This window comes from Halichoerus grypus, chromosome 8 (genome assembly GCF_964656455.1).
Source record: "Halichoerus grypus chromosome 8, mHalGry1.hap1.1, whole genome shotgun sequence".
Classification (NCBI taxonomy): domain Eukaryota; kingdom Metazoa; phylum Chordata; class Mammalia; order Carnivora; family Phocidae; genus Halichoerus; species Halichoerus grypus.
In genome coordinates, this window is record NC_135719.1 from 146,840,912 (window position 1) to 146,859,571 (window position 18,660).

The 18,660-nt window shown below is 65.0% G+C and overlaps 2 protein-coding genes across 7 annotated transcripts in view; one reads left to right on the plus strand and one right to left on the minus strand.

Moving 5' to 3' along the window:
• Nucleotides 1-13,146, plus strand: part of EVL (Enah/Vasp-like) — a 146,814-nt gene extending 133,668 nt beyond the window's left edge. For 3 of the 4 annotated variants that reach the window (XM_078054217.1, XM_036100042.2, XM_036100043.2), the window contains exons 7-14: nucleotides 472-593; nucleotides 3,753-3,813; nucleotides 5,223-5,286; nucleotides 6,874-6,940; nucleotides 7,032-7,094; nucleotides 10,518-10,584; nucleotides 10,874-10,931; nucleotides 12,662-13,146. In XM_078054217.1, coding sequence (XP_077910343.1) covers nucleotides 472-593; nucleotides 3,753-3,813; nucleotides 5,223-5,286; nucleotides 6,874-6,940; nucleotides 7,032-7,094; nucleotides 10,518-10,584; nucleotides 10,874-10,931; nucleotides 12,662-12,699 — 540 coding nt within the window. In that variant the 3' untranslated portion in view covers nucleotides 12,700-13,146. The remainder of the gene's footprint in view (nucleotides 1-471; nucleotides 594-3,752; nucleotides 3,814-5,222; nucleotides 5,287-6,873; nucleotides 6,941-7,031; nucleotides 7,095-10,517; nucleotides 10,585-10,873; nucleotides 10,932-12,661) is intronic. The other variant, XM_036100044.2, reaches the window with a different exon arrangement.
• DEGS2 (delta 4-desaturase, sphingolipid 2) overlaps nucleotides 12,916-18,660 on the minus strand; it is a 38,819-nt gene continuing 33,074 nt past the window's right edge. For all 3 annotated transcript variants that reach the window (XM_078054218.1, XM_036100047.2, XM_036100046.2), the window contains 2 exons: nucleotides 16,833-17,575; nucleotides 12,916-15,319 (listed from right to left, as the gene is read on the minus strand). In XM_078054218.1, coding sequence (XP_077910344.1) covers nucleotides 15,173-15,319; nucleotides 16,833-17,549 — 864 coding nt within the window. In that variant the 5' untranslated portion in view covers nucleotides 17,550-17,575 and the 3' untranslated portion in view covers nucleotides 12,916-15,172. The remainder of the gene's footprint in view (nucleotides 15,320-16,832; nucleotides 17,576-18,660) is intronic.

An 18,660-nucleotide genomic window follows, 5' to 3' on the forward strand; every position in this document is an offset into this window, starting at 1 on the left:
GTGGCAGTCAGCTGCGGGGTTCGGACTCAGGCCCAGGTCTCCTGGATCTGGGTCCCTCCTGCCTCCCACGTGGACCTTAGAGGTCCGCCTGCCTGTCCCAGCACATCTGCAGCGGCCTGGAAGGGGGACGGCCACGGGGCAGCTGAGTGTGGCTGCGGTTCTGACAGCAGCTCCCAGACAGCATCTGGCTTCCTTCCCCAGAGCCGCCGCCTCCCCGGCACGTCACACCCACCTTAGCGAGGGCACAGACGCGAGCCAGCAGAGCTGGGCAGTGTCTGCTAGCCGACCAGCCGGTCCCGGTCCCTTGCTGGACTCTGGTTTGGTTGCCTGTGGGGCTGGGGGGGTGGGACTCGAGAGCCTCGGGCCTCTTGCAGCGCCCCACCATAAGAATCCCGTCCAGGCTTGCATGCACCCCCTCCCCCTCCAGTGACCTCCCGCCGCAGACTGAAACGCCACGTCCTTACCCCTTAGCCAGAAGATGCATCCGGAGGCTCCAGCCCCAGCGGGACCTCCAAGTCTGACGCCAACCGGGCGAGCAGTGGGGGTGGAGGAGGAGGCCTCATGGAAGAAATGAACAAGCTGCTGGCCAAGAGGTGGGTGTTCGGGCCCCCCCAGACTCAGCCACTTGTCAGGGATCTCCCGCTCCTCAGCATCAATGTGCAGCCCATGCCCGGCCCCAGGGCCCACTGTCCCCCAGGCCCAGCCAAGCAGGGGACTGTCAGTCAGGTTCCCCTTCCCGGGGGCTCAGCCTGAGGCGTCAGGCCCGGAGGAGTCCTCTCAGCGCTCAGCCCCTCCTCGTCTGGTTGACTGACGCAGCCCCCTTGTACCAGCCTCGCGCCGGGCAGAGGGACATTTGGAGACCATCTTGGAGATGGGTTCCAGGGGAAAGCGGCGCATTCCCCACACTTCAGATCCCAACATAGATGAGACGTCTCGGTGCTGGCGCCTCCCAGAGTCTCGGACGGCGAGTGCGTGCTGCGGGGCCGGTCCTGCGGGGGCCCTCGGGGGGGGCACAGGGAGAGGCCTTCTGAAGGGCAGGAGCCCAGAGGACACCACCCTGGGAGGCGGAACAAGAGTTCCACCCGTGTCCCGGCTGGGCACTGGGGCCCAGGGCCTGCTCGTCCCCTTCTCCACACCAGCAGCTGTGGCTCCCGCTCACCCAAGGCCATCAGCGGGTCACTGTGCCTCACGGTCGCGCCTGAGCTGACGCAGCAGGCGGAGGGGCCGGGCAGTTCCTTGTCAGAAGGGCTGCGGAGCCTGGATGTTCCTCGTAAATGTGGCAGCAGGAGCGTGCTGGCGCAGGTTGTCGAGGCCTCGGCCCCCCGGGGCCTGTCAGGATGCTCCTTGTCCACGGAAGCCGCAGCCGCACCGGCCTCCTCTCAGTCTCCCTCCAAATGGGCTCGCCCTGGCGAGAGCTGGACGGGGTGCCCCTCACTAAGTGCGCACGGCTCCGTGAGGATGAGGTGGGAGACCCAGGCCCCCAGAGGGCAGGTGGTTGGCCTGGGGCTTTGCAGCAGGGGCCGGGCCTCCGCACACACGGCCAGGGCAGCAGAGGGAGCCGTGAGTTGGCCCACCGCACACACGGGTAACCAAGAGCAGGGCAGACGGTGAGCAGTTGTCACCCACAGAATGGAGGCTCGCAGGGTCATCTCTCCCTGGGGGAAGCCAGGAGGGCTTCCCAGAGGAGGTTCCACAGAGCGCGGCCGGAAGGAGGAGAGCACTTGTCCAGGCTGAGGCGAGTGGGCAGTGCTACAACACGGGGAAGGCTGAGAGAGCCACCGGGCCTAGAGCCCAGGGCGTGGGGGAGAGTGACCGCAGGTCAGGCTGCAAGAGGTAGCCTTGTCTGCACGCACTTTGGGCTCCATCTCACAGAGGTGAGCGGGGCCTTGTGTAAAAATAGATGTTTTTCGGGCGCCTGGGTGGCTCAGTTGGTTAAGCGACTGCCTTCAGCTCAGGTCATGATCCTGGAGTCCCTGGATCGAGTCCCGCATCGGGCTCCCTGCTCGGCGGGGAGTCTGCTTCTCCCTCTGACCCTCCCCCCTCTCATGTGCTTGCTCTCTCTCATTCTCTCTCTCTCAAATAAATAAATTTAAAAAAAAATCTTAAAAAAAAAAAAAAATAGATGTTTTTCAAAAAGAAAATATTCACGCCTTCCCCAAGTCCAAAATCAATGCGTCAGCAATAACAACCAGGCCTAGATGGTTCAGACCAAACACAGAGGAAGTGCCTGAGGACAGGAAAAGGTCGGCGTCGCCAGAAGCCGGTGAGACGCCCAGATGCTGGCGGGACAGTCGAGGCCCCGCCCAGAACAAGCATGAGTGCACCCCGCCCACAAGGTTCAGCGAGCCGCTCTTGGAAGTGTGGAGTTTCTGCCTGTCCCTCGGGGGGCTGCGGCAAGGTCTCTCTCCCAGCAGCGGGGTACAGGCGGGAAAGTCATCATGGCCAAGAGCTGTGTGCCGGGCCCTCCCGGGACTGCCATGCCTGCCTGCTCTGTATCTTTAGAAAATTAAAGGCTGGCTCTGGGTGGGGACAGAGTGTCAGAGAGCAAAGTGGCAATGGGGAGCCCAGCCGGGAGGCCGCTGTTTCTAGAAAGAGGTGCTGCCGGCCGTCACTAGGTGTCCAAAGTGAAGACAGGAGGACAGACTTGAAATACGAGGCAGAGGCAGAAGTGGCTCCACTCCTTTTTTTTTTTTTAAGATTTTTATTTACTTGAGAGAGAGCGTGAGCATGAGCAGGGGCGGGGCAGAGGGAGAGGGAGAAGCAGACTCCCCAGAGGCCAAACGGGGAGCCCAGCGCAGGGCTCAATCCCAGGACCCCGGGATCATGACCCGAGCCGAAGGCAGACGCTTAACGCCTGAGCCACCCAGGCACCCCTGCATTGGCTCCACTCTTGTGAGGAAGAGGCTGGTGGGGAGGATTCCCCAGGTTTCTAGGAGGAACGACTTCCTGTGGGCCTGTGCCCTGGCCGGGACAACCTCACCTCCTGAGTTCCGCGAGCGCTGCATGCTCTGGCAGCTTCGCTGAGCCCGGGGGCACGTGTAGATTTGGGAGTTAGCCAGATGTGGGTGACCACCGAGGCCAAAACATAGGGGTGGGCTTCAGAGGCTAAGAGATGGGGTCCAGGCAAGTGGGGAGCAGGCAGATTGAGCAGAGGGCATCAATTATAGCTCTCGGGGGTCCTCCCCTTTCTGAGCAGGGCAGGCTCACAGTGGTGTTCCAGATCAGGGAGGGTGCGGCTGCAGGACTAAGTTCCAAGGTAGGAAGAGGTCGTTCTCCTTCCCACAAGGTAGTGGGGTTCCCTTCCCTAAGCCAGTCAGCCTGAAGACAGAATGCTCCCCCAGCCCTGACCTGTGACTGGGGGCACCTCTCCCTGTCCCACGTGGCCTGGCCTTGAGTGTCCTGGAAGCACAGCTGCCACGTGGCCAGACCCAGGCCCCCAGGGAACCTGGACAGGGTGCAAACCAACTTCTTCCAGCCCTCAGGTGCTATAAACAGACATGGGAATGCCCCCCGGGCCCTATTCTCCCTGCCCAGACCTGTTTTGTGCCCAGGGTCATGGGACAAGCACAGAAGACCTGGACATTCACCTGGGCATCGCCAAGGCCGCTCGAACAGTTGCCTCTTTCACACCAAGCAGGGGTCAGATCCCCACCACAGGTTCCTCTGAGGACCAGGCTGTGCCCAGCAGAGGCATCTGGGTCAGTGTGAGAACCTTCAGGAGCTGATTTGCACCTTCTTCCTCCTTGTATTAGGAGAAAAGCAGCCTCCCAAACAGACAAGCCGGCTGATAAAAAGGAAGACGAAAGCCAAGCGGTAAGCAGACCCCAGTCCTCGCCGCCCTGGGCACCCACCAGTGGGGGACACCAGGCCTTTGGGGGCACTGACGTGCACCCGGTTTGGACATACCTGTGATAGAAACTTCACCACGTGGTTCACAGGAGGGACAGGAGAGTTTGGGGGGACTAACGTGCAGAAGAGCCTGTGGAGCACCCCCACACTCTGGGGGAGCAGGCCTGTGCTCTCTGAGCATCTGGCAGGCACTGCTTTGCCCTGGAGCTCACAACTTCACGAGGTCAGATGAGAGGCCGAGAAGCAGGATCCAGCCCCAGAGTGCCATGAGGGGAAGGCCTGCAGTCTGGGAGCACAGAGGGGCCACGCAGACAGATCCCCGCCTCTGCCGGGAGAGGACCCAACAAGCAGACAAAGAAAGTGCTAAGGGCAGAGAGAGAAGGAGCAGCAGGGGCCCTGGGAGTAGAGGGAGACGTCCTGAAACCATGCCTGGAGCCTCCAGGAGAAGTGACATTTGCCCTGAGCTTTAAATGGTGAGCCCGACTTTGCAGAGTGGAGACACAGTGGACGGGGCTGGTGGGGACGGAGGCCGACGCGCAGAGGGGTGGGCGAGTTTGCAGAGCGGCGTGGGGCACCCCAGCTCTCGGGGTTCTGCCTGGCCCGCCGGTCAAGCCTGCCTCCCCCAGCAGGAGGTACTTTTAGCAGCGGGGTACTGAGGACAGAGCTAAGTTCTAGAGCTCACTTAGGCAGCAGCACTGATGAACTTGTGGGCTGGTTGGGGATAGAATGAATTCTTACCAAGTCCTCCTTTCTTGGTGAAAGACGTGAATGGGGTCTCCCACAACCAGGACGTAGGCTGTGCCCTGGGCAGCCCTGACCTACAGGGCTGACTAGAACCTCCCTCCCCGGGCCCTGCCCTGCAGCAGCCCCTCCTAGGGTCACTTGCCTTCTGGTCCTCACAGCAGCCCATGGAGATGGGAGCCAGGCCTGGAGAAGGGAGGTCCCTTCCGTGGTCCTGCCAGGCTCCTCCCACGGGCAGCAGAAGGGTCCCAGTGGACAGTACAGAAGCTCCCCCGGAGCTCAGGCCATGCTCGTGCCCACGAGGCGCTGGCCTCGGTCGTGGGGCTCAGTAACGGGCAGGGCTTGCTGCTGGCCACAGAGAAAGTCGGCCCTGCTCTGCTGGAGCCCGCGTCTGCCCCCACAGCCTTCTCCCTCCCTGCCGGCCCACGGGCTAGCCGCACTCCCCACCGAGGTTGCGGGCTTGTCCTTGTTAACGGCAGTGCTCGTTGTCTGGCTGATTATAAAAGTAATGCGTGCTCCTCAGAGAACGTAAGAAGCTGCCGTTCCCTTGTGCCCTGGTCGAGCACCGTGCCCTTGCCCCCCTGGCCTTCCGAAGCAGACTCTGAGGGCAGAGCTTTTCTTCTCCATTTCAGGAAGAGCCGAGCACCTCTCCATCTCCGGGGACCCGAGCAACCAGCCAGCCACCTACCTCCTCAGGTAAGGGGCGCTGTCCCGCCCTGCGACGGGCACGAGGTCTTAGAGCAGGAGGGGCCCCCCAGCCAGAGGACGCACCCCGGAGCCTCGCTTTACAGATGAGCTGTGAGGGCCGGTGAGGTGACACGAGCGGGTCTCCCTGACGCCTTCTGGAAGCCCCGAGCCTCCGGGAGGAGCCCGGACAGGCGCAGCTGTGGCGTCCACGCTGAGCCGGAGCAGGTCCTGGTGTGGCCACCTGGGCTGACGGCCCGACGACACGAGAGCCGGCCGGGCCGTAACGGCCCATGCAGCCCTCTCGGGTCCCACACGGGGCGAGGAGGACTCTGCCTCAGGGGCTCAGGCCCCGGCCTCAGGCCAGGGCTCTGAGGGGGAACACGGACCCGTCTCGCTCGCTGTGGCGCTCAGGAGGCGTGCCCGGTGATGCTTGCAAAGTAACGGGTGAGGACACACAGCCGCAAACCCAGCTCGGAAGCCCGTGGGAGCTCCAGGACGCGGGGATGTCATTAGGAGGCCGCGGAGCGGGAAGAAGCCGCCGGGCCTGGGCTCGGTCGTCCCACAGACGCTCGTCAGCCGTCTGCCCCGAGCCACGCCTGTGCTCCCGAGCCTGGCGGCAGAGGCAGAGGGGAAGCCCCCCCCGACCCCGCAGCAGAGGGAGGCCCTGAGCAGCTGCGGCAGCGGCCTCTGGTCCTGCTGCCCTGCCGGCCCGGCTGCCGCTCCTCCTCGCTGCGTCGGTCCCCGGGGATTCTCGGTGAATGACTCCACAGACACCTCACACCCCAGTGGAGGGTTATGTGTTTCCCAGTTTAGGAGGTGACGTGTTTTGCTCAAGGCCACATGCCTGGCGCCTGGATGTGGTCCCAGCCCTTGTGCCTGTGGGCCCTGTGTGCACCCCACAGTGTGGCCTTGCGGAGACCCTCCTGAGGACAGGGGGCCTCCCTGCAGTCCCTGGGGGTTTCTCTTCTGTCTCTCTGCCAACCCTGCAAAGTCAGGAATTCAGTTCAGTCCAGCTGCTCTCTTGAAATAAAATGAAATATTAATTTAGCCCCACTTGCAAGCGATAATGGAAGGAGAAACCAGCTTTCAGGGCGTGAGCGGGAAAGGAGTCTGGAGAGTGTGGAGCAGACAAGCGTCTCGGGGCAGCAGGTGGACATGTGGGCCTGCGGGCTGCCCTGAGAGCATCCAGGCCGAGGGCTTCCTCCGCCCCATTCGGCCCTTTGCTGGAGTCGTGGGTCGACTCCAGGAGTCAAGGTTAAGAGGTTCCCTGACCGCTGGGTTCACAATCCCAAGAAGAGACCCAACCATGGTGAGAGGACTCAGAACCAGGCCACAGTCAAGATCAGCCAGGTCGAGGGGATGGGAGCTGTGTCCTGAGGGGGGAGACGCAGGGTGACCGCAGAGCCCTCCACAGCCCTGCAAGGGCCAGACTGGGAACAGAGAGCCGGGTTGTCCGCTCCGCCCGAAGCCTACCTTCCTGATGGGGCAGCTCTGCGCCCTCAGCGTTGGGGGGCCTCCTGCCTGGGATGTGGCGGGGGGTGGCCGCTGAGAGTCCTCCCAGATCTGAGGCTCTCTGTCCACTGTATGGATTGACAGAGGCTGGCCGGAAGCCCTGGGAGCGGAGCAACTCGGTGGAGAAACCCGTGTCCTCGTTACTGTCCAGGTGAGCCGCCCTGGGAAGGCGGAGCTGTGAGTCCAGGGGGGCCAAGGCGGCGACGGGGCGATTCACGTGTCTGTTTCATTCCGTGCCCTAGAACCCCGTCTGTGGCCAAGAGCCCCGAAGCTAAGAGCCCCCTTCAGGCGCAGCCTCACTCTAGGTACTGAACAACCCCGTCTCGGGGGCCTCCTCTGTCCCCTGCCTGTGACTAACACTCCAAACCCGCCCCTTGTGCTGTCACCTAACAGTTTGCTCTGGGAAAGGGTGGCCTGTTCCCTCAGACCGGGGGAAGGCAGGGCTGGAGGGACTGCAGGGGCTGTGCGGACCTGCTCCTGGCTGTCCCCTCACAGAGGGAGAGACCGGGGCCGGGGGAGGGCGGGAAGTGACGCTCCGGCTCACTGTGACCTCGGGCAAGCCAGGTGGCCTCTCCCCGCCTCCACTCCTCTCCCACCCCGTAAAGAGGTCTCTCAATCCCTGCGTCCTGTGACGCTGTGTGGCGGGCCACGGCTGGACGCAGGAAGTGCTCACTAGCCACAGCCGCGTCCCGCCGCTCAGCTGATGCCGGGACCGGCCTCCTCTGCCCACAGCGCACAGCGCCATGTTCCCCCAGAGAAACCAAAAGCTGGCGTGATAGCAGGATAGAACATTCAAAACTGAGGGGTCCCCAAAAGTGAGAGAGGCAAAAGCCACATAGTCCCCATGGGCCAAGTGTGGCCTGAAGTTGCTGGTCTCTGGAACCCGGACTAGGAAAGGTCTCCACTGCCCCGCAGACTGAAGGGGCCGCTCCTCCCCCAGGACAGGCCGTGCTGGAGCCTGGGCTTGCAGACTGGAGCCAGGCACTCGGGGAGCTCCAGCCCGGCTCTGGCGGGAACGGGGATGACCGATGCCGGTCGTCAGGAATGAGGTCTCAGTGGGCAGCCAGGTTCTGAGCTGGGTCCTGCAGGTCCCTGCCAGCAAGGAGCCCGTTTTCTGTCGGGAAGACCCGTGCACGAGGCAGCCGTGTGTTCTGAGAGGTGCTGTGTGGAAGACAGGGTCCCATGGCAGACCGGGCTGGGGACAGAGGTGCTTTAGTGCATGGGCTGGGGCAGACCTCTCAGAGGTGGCATTTGAGTTGACCTGGATGAGGAGGAGCCTGCCCTTGCAAAGAACGTGGGGACAGCCTTCCAAGCTGGAGGAGATGGTAAGTGCTGAGGCCCTGTGACCGAGTTCACAGAGCAGAAAGCCGGCCAGCATGGCTAGCCCGTGGCGGAAGGTGGGGAGGGCCGAGGGAGGTAGGCTTAGAGGGGTCACAAGGGGTCCCGGGGCTGGAAGGCTGGGTCTCATTTCTGTGTGCAGGACCCCAGTCCTCAAGCTTTAAGCACAGGGCGCCGTGCTGGACCAGCACTTTCCCCCTGGCTATGAAGGGCGTGGGGACCAGCATGGGCCAGGAGCCAAAGGAGGGGCCCCGGGACAAGGGAGGAGGCTGGGCCGCCAGGGCGGCCCCTACAGCTCATCCACACGGGCAAGGACACTCTCAGGGGCTGTCCCCTCGGGTTGGGGCTCTCCGCCTCTGAGACCGGTCTGTTCTCTAGTTTCACAGAGGGCTCCAAAGGGGGCATGTGGTGACAGTCCACCTCGGCGTCACTGTGGGGGGGGCTGTCAGGTGTGCACGTGGGAGAACTGAGGCCCCGGGAGGTGAAGCAGTTTGCCCAGGTGGCCCGGGAAATTGCTGCTGGAACAGACACTGAACCCACAGGCCGGACATGTGGAGCCGAGGTCTCAGGCTGCACCTCTTTCCCCATCGGGATCCAAAGTTACTTAGACCCCTTGGCCTTTTTCTTGAGTTCAGCCAGCAGGGGCGCAGGGGCACGTTCTACGTTCTTCTTTGCTTTTTTTTTTCTTTTAAGATTTTATTTATGAGAGAGAGAACACGAGCAGGGAGGAGAGGGAGAAGCAGGCTCCCCGCCGAGCAGGGAGCCCGATGCAGGACTCGATCCCAGGACCCTGGGATCATTACCTAAGCCGAAGGCAGATGCTGAGCCAACTGAGCCACCCAGGCGCCCCTATTTTTTTTGTAATCCAGGCTTGGGCACTGAACTACTAAACTTGATTTATTCAGGGGTTTGTTTTCTTGGCTTTATTAAGATATCATTGCCATCTAACATTGTCTGAGTTGACACGGCGATCCACATGTGTGCGTGCGGTGAAATGCTCCCCGAGATCAGGTTGGCTGACCCACCTCTCGGTTTCCAGATCCACTGGCTTAGCTGCTCTCACGTGTACACCTTGTGCTTAGCTGTAGTCCCCGGGCTGCACACGAGATCCCAGAACTCCCTCATCTCCACCCGGAGGTGTGTGCCCTTTGACCTCCTCCACCCGCCCCCCAGCACCCCCAGCCCCCAGCAATCTCCTGTTTCTGGGCCTTTGGCTCCTTTAGATTCTGCACATCAGTGAGACCACGCCGTGCTAGTCTTTCTCTGCCTGACATCACTCCGCGTCTCGCCCTCTGGTCACCCGTTGTCACACGCAGCAGGTGTCCTTTGTCCTGGCCGGGCGGCAGTCGCTGTGTGTGCGCCACATCTTCTTCATCCATCCGTCCCTCAGCAGACACCTGAGGCTGTCAGTCATGCTGCCGTGACCGGGGTGGGGGTGGGAGGGGCTGTCTTCAGGACAGTGGTCTCCTTTCCTTCAGACGCACTAGCCCTGGTCTGGTTTGTCCGCAGTGGCCGGGCCTGCTCTCACCCTAGAGAGGGGCCCCCCTGCAGCCGGGCTGGCCCTGCCAGGTCACCTGTCTGTCTGCCGTCCGTCACCCCCGCGGTCCCCGCCACTTCCCCGGACCCACAGGCCCCGACCACCATTCTCTCCCCAGGAGATTAAGTGGGACCCAGACGGCAGACCCTTGCGCACCGCTGCCCTGCTTTAAGAGGCCGAGTGGCCAGAGGAGCATTTTGTCAGGATTTTCCAGGGACGGTTCATGTACGAGAGACACCGCACAGCAAACTAGCTAACCTTAGTTCGGCAGCTTTTCAAGGAAATACAATCCATGCCTCAAAAGAGCAAAACCACTTCCAAGGACGTTTCCTGAAAAAAGTTACACACTAGATAGGACCAGTTACCAGAAGTGGGTGCCCTTAGGATCAGTGTGGACCGTGCAATTTTGTGGTTTTGCTTTGTACTTACTGCCACCGTCACTAGCTTTCCCCAAGCCTCAGTTTAGCCAGGAACACAGACCCCTTGCTGAGGAGTAGCCGTTCTTTCCGGAGGGGGCAGTGTGTGACCTGCCCTGTCACATCTGTGTACGAGCTCGCACATCAGCAAACAGCCCCGTCGTCGTGCCCCAGAGCTGGGAAGTATGGTCACAGGATCCATGAGACCCTCTTGAGGTGGAGACGAGCCATCAGAATCCTGTTAGAGTAGCTCCAGAGTGGCCAGGGGTAAAGCACAAAGCATTTGAAAGACGATGGGAAGAGGGCCGTGCTTGGCCCGCGGTCCTGGGCCCTGAGCTTGGAGGCACACCCGGCCTGCTCTCTCAAGCTCTGTCCCCGCGGGGGGGGCACCCGCCTGCCCTGCCGCCCCCCTTACCGCACCCTGTCGTCCTCTTCAGGATGAAGCCGGTGGGGAGCGTGAATGACGTGGCCCTGGATGCCTTAGATTTGGATCGGATGAAACAGGTGAGTGTGACCTTTCCTGGGAGGCCATGACAGAGCCAGAGGTGGGGACCCTCTCGGGTCCACGCGGGTAGGCAGGCTCGGCAGGGCGGCCGGAAGTTGCTCAGGGAGCCAGCGGTGGAGGAAGGGGGCCCCCCACCCCGTCATCAGCAGAAAAGCACCCCTCTGCTCTTCTGGACACTCCAGCCTGCTCTGGGCCCCCCCCACCCCCACCCCTGGGGCTGCCCCTGGCAAAGCCAGCTTCCCGGACTCTGCTTCCTGTCCCTTCACTTTGAGGCTCTGCTCCCAACAGGAGATCCTCGAGGAGGTGGTCCGAGAGCTGCACAAAGTGAAGGAGGAAATCATCGACGGTGAGTGCGGGGCCCACCCTGGGGTGTCACCCAGGGTCCCGGGGGAGCGGCAGGGCGGCCTGGCCCCCAGGGCTGCAAGGCAGCAGAGCGGTGGCGGCCCAGCCAGGGAGACCCTCCTGGGCCCAGAGGCCGCGGTTCCACGTCACCCCCATTCTCTGGTCAAGCAGACTGAGGCTCGGTTAAGTGAGGTGGGGTGACAGCTAGCTCCGCACTCCCCGGCTTCCTCCCTGGGACAAGCGTGTGAATGTGTGGAGGGGAGAGGGATCGGAGAGCGCATTCCAGAGCAAGACCGTTGAAGCCGCCTCCAGTCTGTCCCTCGTCTGTCTCAGTGTCTGTGCACTCAGACTGCCTCTCTGGACTCTGCCGCCTTTGATCACCGGGTCTGGGTTCCAAGCGTGGCTGCGGCCTTCCCCGGGGGGCGGTTACCGGGACCAAGAAGCCACAGAACCACCTGGGGCTGTGACGCAGTCGCCCGCTTGCTTGGCCCCGGGCTGGGCAGGCCACGCCAAGCGCCTCTGGCTGCAGAGACCAGGGCCCCGGCACAGGGCATCACAGCCGTCCTGGCGCCGCCTGCCCGGGCCTTCGAGGCAGCTGGCTCAGGTCCGGCGCCGGAGGGAGAGGAAGGGTTTGGGCAGAGCGGGCTCGCCCTGGGAGCGGGCAGTGAGGCGCAGCCCGGGCCCAGCCCGCCTCCCTCCCCCTCCTGAGGGGCCTGGTCCCCACAGCAGCAGCGGGGACCTGGGCACGAGAGGGCTCCATGAACTAAAAGGGGTGCGCGCTGGCGGCAGGGGGCTGGAGAGGGGAGGGCAGGGGGGGAGCCCGCGTGCGGGGCCGCTGGGCCTGGACCCCATGCCCCGAGCTGGGACCGGCCACGCCCTGTCCTTGTCCCAGCAGAGCACGCTCAGTTCTTGTTTGTCCGGTCCCCCTGCCCCCCAACGGGCCTGGGCAGGGCAGATAAGGAGTTAATGAATGAAGAGCAAGGCCAAGCCCCGGAGCCAGAGAGGAGACACCAGGCCGACTATTAACTCTGCTTTATTGCTGGGGCCCCCACCTGGGAGGGGCGGCCCTCTGCCCCAGGGCCTCGCTCTCCGACTGCAGGAGGCTGGGGAGGCACAGCCTCGGATGGAAGCGGCCTCGTGGGCAGCCGCTGGGCCCGAGGGAAAGCACAGGCAATGTGGGGGCTCCGAGAAGCACCCCCGTGTTAACTGGCTAAGTGCCCGGCACTCCGCTCTTTCAGCTCCAGGCCCAGTGGGGTCTGTCTGACGAAAGGCCCCAGTCTGGGGGGTGAACCGTGGGGGGTGGGGACAGGGAGCTGGGGAGAAGAGTAAGAGGAGCCCTGCTCAAGGCTGGGCCCTACCTGCTGCCGCTGCCAGAAGCGGGGTTCCAGGTCCCCGAAGCAGCACCAGGTGCCCAGCTCTGAGGCGGGAGGCAGGCCAAGCACCATCCGCGCCCCCCCGCCCCCCAGCTCGCCCTCTACCTGGGAGGGGCAGCACCGCCCTCGGGAGGACAGCCCAGAGGGCTCTGCGGTCACCCCCGAGTCTGTGCCCGAGTCCTCTGCGCTGCTTGACCTCAGCCTGCGCCTCGTGACCTACGGGAGCCTGGCTGAGGCTCTAGGAGATGGAGCAGGGCACACACCAGGAAGGACCTGCCCGGGGGCGTGGGCACAGGGCCCCACAGACAACCAGGCAGGCCTTGTCCCTGCTGCACCTGAGCCTCCCTGTCCTGTCCCTCAGCCATCCGGCAGGAGCTGAGCGGGATCAGCACCTCATAGTGCCCTCGGGCCCTGCTGCTGCCGCCCGGGACACCAGGCCAGCGGACGGCGGGGGACAGCGAGGAGCCCGGCGGCCCCAGGCCTCCAGCACACGGAAGCCCGCACTGAAGCTGGGATGTGCTTCATTTAGAAGTCTTAACCTGTGATAAAATATTAAAATGAGGAAACAAGTTCAATTTCTGGATTTTTTTAGATTCTGACACAGAACACCAAGTCTACTCGCCTTTTTTGTATTTTATATTTGCCTATTTAAGTGTACATTTCTTTTGGTTTATAGAGGACTCCCCAAATCACGCGCTTCATTAGATGGTTTCCGAGTTTTCTCCTAGGTGATGCTGTTAACACCTCGGCTGGCAGTGGCGAGCTGTCCCCAGCGTCGTGGTGGTGAAGTCTGTCCACGCACCGCGGTGTCTGTGTCCACGTGGTAATAAACGCTTACTGTCCACACCCCTGGCTCGGGCTCGCTCTCTCACGCCGCCTCTTGGCCGCTCCGGGCTGAGGATGCCCCCTTCTGGGGGACGGCCCACGGGCCTCGTGGCCAGGAGCAGCAGCAAGGCGGCGGCGGCGGCCCTGGGCCTGGCGGGCAGCTGGGCTGAACGCAGACGGGAAGGCGGGAGCGAGAGCAGGGGCCGCTCGGGCACTTCCAGCCGGGGGTCCTGGGGAGGGCTGCCCCCCGTGGCCTCCCCCGAGACGGGCCCGAGTGCCACCCACACCTCGAGTATCAAAGGGGCTGGCTCCGTTCCGACCGCAGCTCGGGGAGTGCTGGCTTGGGCTGAGCAAGGCAGCGGGGAAGTGACAGGCTGCATGGTCCTGGGAGGACCCCGGCCCTGCCCTGCATGCCCACCGAAGGCCCACCCCAGCGCTTCTCAGACCCCGGGAGTTCCCCTTCGGAGCCAGAGAGGATCTGCCCCTGGGCCAGGAGCAAGCTGGGAATGCTGTACCATCTCCTGACCCCCAGGGACACAGCAGTTTGCCCAGCCGTCGGGGTGGGGGGGCAGAGGGGGAGGGGATGAGGCGGGGCCCCCAGTCTGGCTGATGACAGGGACTGCTGTTTTCTGGCCAGGCTCTGGACACCCCAACTCACCGAGTGCTCCCAACAACCCTGAAGCCAGGAGTAGGACGGTTCTGCCTGTTGGGGGTGAGCAGCCTGAGGCCTGATCTCAGAGCGGCTGCCCCCCCCCCAGGTCCAGCAGCCGTTCTAACGGGGGGGGCGCATCTGGCAGGTGGTGACAGAGCACACCTCTCTCCCCGGCAGCCTCCTCCCCAGGACAGCTCTGCAGGTGGCTGGGCCGGCAGCCCCCACGCGGGCCGGCCACCTGTCCAGGCTCCACTACCCTGGCCGAGCTGCGCTTCCCTCCCAGGGCCAGCTCGGCGTCTAGGGGACACGGGTGCCTGGCATCGCAGGCGGCCACTCCCGGCCCCCAGCAGGAAGTCCGCGCTCAGCACCTGCCGGGTCTCAGGCACAGGGCGCGGCGACACGCCTCCCTCCCGGGTCAGCTAGCACGGCGCCGCGGCGCCCATCCAGGGGCGGTCCTCAGCCTCCCCCGGGGCCCAGGCACCCCTCCTGCCCCTGCCGGCCGGCCCCTGGGAGACCCGGACCCCGCCCTACCCCACCCCACCCCCTGCAGCCCCCTAGGTTTCAGCCGTGCCCCCATCAGGACAGGGTCATCACCAAGGACACCGGCCTGCTGCAGCCAGCCCCCCACCTGTCCGGCCCGCGGCGCCCGTTCCTGAAGATCTCTTCAAGTCCTGAGGGAGCTGCTCAGGGAGCCAGACCCCACCCTGTCCAGCCTCGACCCTCTGGGGCCAAGGCCTCGGGGTGGAGCGGGGGCACGGGTGCGACTCAGGACACGCAGCGTCTGCAGCGCCCAGCCGGGCTAGAGAGGCGGGCTCCCGGGCCCCAGGGCACGCAGGGGACACCCATACAAAGGCACAACCCCCCCCCCCCGCCCCCGGGGATGCTGCCTAAGCACAAAGCGTGGAGAGCCACAGTCCCTGAGGGTGGGGAGCAGAGGGGCCGTGGCCTGGGCTGGCCGGGAAGGAGGCACGCAGACCTGAGGCCCGCTGGGGTGGCCAGGGCCCCCTTCTGAGGCCAGGCTGGGGCCTTGACCGCCGCTGGGAAGCGCGATGTGCGGGTGTGCAAACAGAATGCAGGGCGTGGGACGAGCAGAGAAATCAGCTCCGCGGAGACTGCGCACGGAGCACCCAGGGCGGGGCCGGGCCTCTGTCCCTGAGAAGGGGACAGAAGAGGAGGGCCCGGCCGGGGGGCGACAGCGCAGGTGCAGACCAAGCCTCTCCAGGCTGCAGCCCGTGCCCAGTGTGGCCAGACGTGGTCCTGGGCTCTGGGACACAGAGTGCAGCCAGGGCGTGGGAACCAAATGCAGCCAAACCAGTTCTGGGCGCTAGGCTGGGGGGGTGGGGCGGGGGGGTGACAGCCAGCTCGGCAGCACGGGAGCCGGGGGGGCCCGCGGGGTCACAGACGGTCCTCGGCCAGCCTGCACACCCGCTTCACCCTGGCGTAGGGCCCCAGGGAGTCCTTGAGCACGAAGTCCCAGAGCACCTTCACCCACGAGTGGTGCTGTGGCAGGTGGTCGTAGTACTCGGGAGCAATCTTCCGCACCTGCAGAGAGCGTGGCAGGGTCAGAGGCCGCGGCCGGGCGCACGCCTCCCTGCCACACACATGCACAGGGGCACGCGAGCGTGCACACAGCCCTGCGTGGGAGCATGCGCACGGGCACACGCTGACACACACACGCACACGCAGCGTCACCGCCCAGCGTCCCCCGCCCTCTCCTGCCCCCCAGCCCCTCCGGCCTCAGCGGACACCAGGCCCCCACCCCATCGCCCTCCTCCCAGCCTCAGTGCTTCCCATTTCCCAGTGGCGTGGGGCACACCTCTCCCTCTAGCCTCCTGCCCCCTCTGCACCCACACCCTCAGCCCACCTCCTCCCGGAAGCCCTCCCAGCCTCAGCACCTACATGCGCACCCCCACCGCCGCTCGCCAACTGCCGGGGATGCCCTTCACTCCCCCCAGGGGGATGCGCCCCGTGCTCAGGGCCTGCTTCACAGCGGAAGACGGGGGCTCGGGAGAGCAGACCCCCTGCCTGAGGCAGGAGCGGGGAGCCCTGACTTAGCTGTGAGCCTTTCTTCCCTTCTCCCCGGCAGACAGCACGCGCGTCCGGCCGGCCCCCGCCTGAGCCTCTGCCTCGTCTGTGGGAGGCGGACAGCGGGGAAGGAGGACGCCCGCTGCACGGGCCCGGGTGAGGCTGAGAGGGCGCCCGGCGCACAGTGGGACCTCGGGAGTGCCAGCAGCAGATGCGCGGGAGGCGAGGCCCGGGGGCTGCACGGCCAGGGCCAGACACACCCCCGGCGGCCGGACTCCGGGGTCACCCGCACGCCCAGACAGGTGCTCTCACACGAGCACACGCACACACACGTGTACACACGGCACACTCGGACACAGGCAAGCATCCGCACGCGGGCGTGCACACACGTGCACACAGGGCAGGCACACAGACCCCGGCGCTCCGACGGCCTCCCCGCCGACGCCTGCCCCGCCCCCCTGGGCCTCGGGTCACCCCCGCTCTTCCTAACCCACCAGCCCACAGCTCCTCCTCTCTTCCTCCCCCTCCCTCCTCCCTCCTTCAGAAGTTCCCCAACCCCAGGGCGGCTCCAGCTCAGGCCCAGCCCCTGGGGTCACAAAGGGCCAGGCCCACCCTGTCCCCTCTGGGCCAGGAGGGGGCCCTGGAGGGTCGCAGGGCAGTGATGGGAAATGAGCAGGGACAGGGGAGGTGGGAGCCAGGAAGGGGAGGTGTTTTGCGTGCAGCATGGCTATGCCGGCCTGTCTTAAGGAAGGGGCAGCAGAGGCACAGAGAGGGCAAGGGGCCTGCCCAAGGACGTCCAGCCTGGGCTCAAACAGGTTTCCGTTCCCCCGTGAGCCCCTGCCCCCCCAGAAGCCACCTCCTTACTCTGTAGCCGGGCCCCCGCCTATCCCGGGGGTGGGGGGAGGCCTCTCCCGCCGCCCTGGGACCACAACTGAGGCGGCGGGCAGACGGCGATCAGCAAGGCCTAGAGAGCCGGGCTGTGGCCCCCCGCGCGCCCCCACGCCCCCCGCTCTCCGGCGCCACCGCGTACCAGGGGCAGGTTGCAGCCCGGGATGCTGGGGAAGTCGTGGTGCTCCATGTGGTAGCCCGCGTTGAAGGTGATCCAGTTGAGGGGCCCGTAGTAGGAGTACGTCTCGTGGCCCTTGACGAACAGGTAGTGCTCGGCCACGAAGTGGCCCGAGATGGGGTGCAGGCCGAGGCCCAGCAGGGAGCTGGCCAGCAGGTAGACCACGGGCTTGAGCCCCCACAGGCCGAAGAGGGCGGCGTCGGCGGCCAGCTGCACCAGGGCGTTGAGCACCTCCATGCGGGTCACGGCCTTGGGGTGCACGCAGAGCGGCCGCAGCGAGTAGAAGAAGGGCTGCAGCACCAGCCAGAGCAGCTTGCGCGCCGGCGTGCAGAAGAGCCAGCCCTCCAGGCGCGTGGGCACGTCCACGTCCAGCCCGTGGCCGCCCAGGTAGCGGTGGTGGTCCACGTGGTACTTCTTGAAGGAGGCGGCGTAGGGCAGGCCCACGGGCAGGTTGGCGAACACGGCGAGCCAGCGGTTGCGCCCCGCGCGGCCCGAGCCGAAGGCCGTGTTGTGCGAGATGTCGTGGATGGCGAGTGTGAGCGCGTGGTTCACGCAGCCGCCGAAGGTGTAGGCCCAGAAGAGCAGCCAGCGCCAGGCCAGGTCCCGCGCCAGCCGGCAGGCCAGCAGCTGCACCAGCACGAGCCCCAGCACCGTCCACTTGAGCCGGGGGTCCGGCCGCATCAGGGCCTTGAGGGCCGGGTACTTGGCTGCAGGCGGGAGCGAGGAGAGGACGAGGTGAGGCGGGCGCGCCGGCCGCGTGGGGGCCCCCCCAGCCCCCCACCCCGGACGGAGCTCGGCCTCCCCCCTCCCCGGCACCATCCACTGAGCCCCGGGCAGTGACAGCAGGGTCCCTCGGAGACCTGGCCCTGGCAGAGCCAGACACGCCTGCCTCCCCACCACCTGGGGGCCCCGGGGAGACTTCCCAGAGCGGGGGGGGGGGGGGGGGGGGGCCTTTGCCACCAGCCCAAGGAAAGAGCAGGTGTCACCACAGGTCACAGAGACATAATGCCCAAAATCCAAGCAGCGGCCGAGAGCTGCAGGTGAAGCACGCAGGTGCCGCGCGCCGCGGGGGGTTTCCGGCCCGAGTGACGGGGCGCGCGTGGTGCCCAGACGCATCGGGAACCCCGGAGGCCACGGGGGTGGCCAGGGGTGGGGGGCGTGGAGGGCTCTGGCTCTGTCTCCGGTGTTTCAGTTCTTAAACAAGATCTAAGAAAACATGATAAAATGTTGAATGCATTTATTTTGGGGGTGGGGGTGCTCGTTACAGAATCTTTTGTCCTTTTCTGTAGTTTGTTCTACAGGAAAGAAAAAGACAATGATGGTGGGAGTGGGCCAAGCAGGGGAGGGCCTTCCGGCCAGAAAGCAACCAGACCCTGCAGGGGTAGCACAAGGGGGGGGTGCCCTTGGGGCAAGACAGCCGTGCCTTCCAGAAACCTCCCTGGCTGTTCGGTGGGAGGGGGCAAGGAGTCTGGTGCAGGGGTGGGGATGGACAGGGCCAGGGGTCATCCCGTGCTGGGGGGAGATGCTCCCAGGTCTGCTCTGTGCCCCCGTTCGCAGGCCCTCGGAGGCAGAGCCGCACTGTGATGCACAGATAAAAGAAACTGAGGCCCGTGAGGTCAGCGGGGCTTATCCCGGGCACCCTCAAGAGAGCCAGTGCTGGTCTCCAGGGTCTTCACCCGTCCTGTCCAGAGCAGCTGGGCTGCCTCGGGCTCAGCCTCCCCAGGCTGGCCCACGGACAGGGCCCGGAACCCGCCAGGCCAAGGGCAAATCCTGCCCAGCCCTGTCCTCCAAC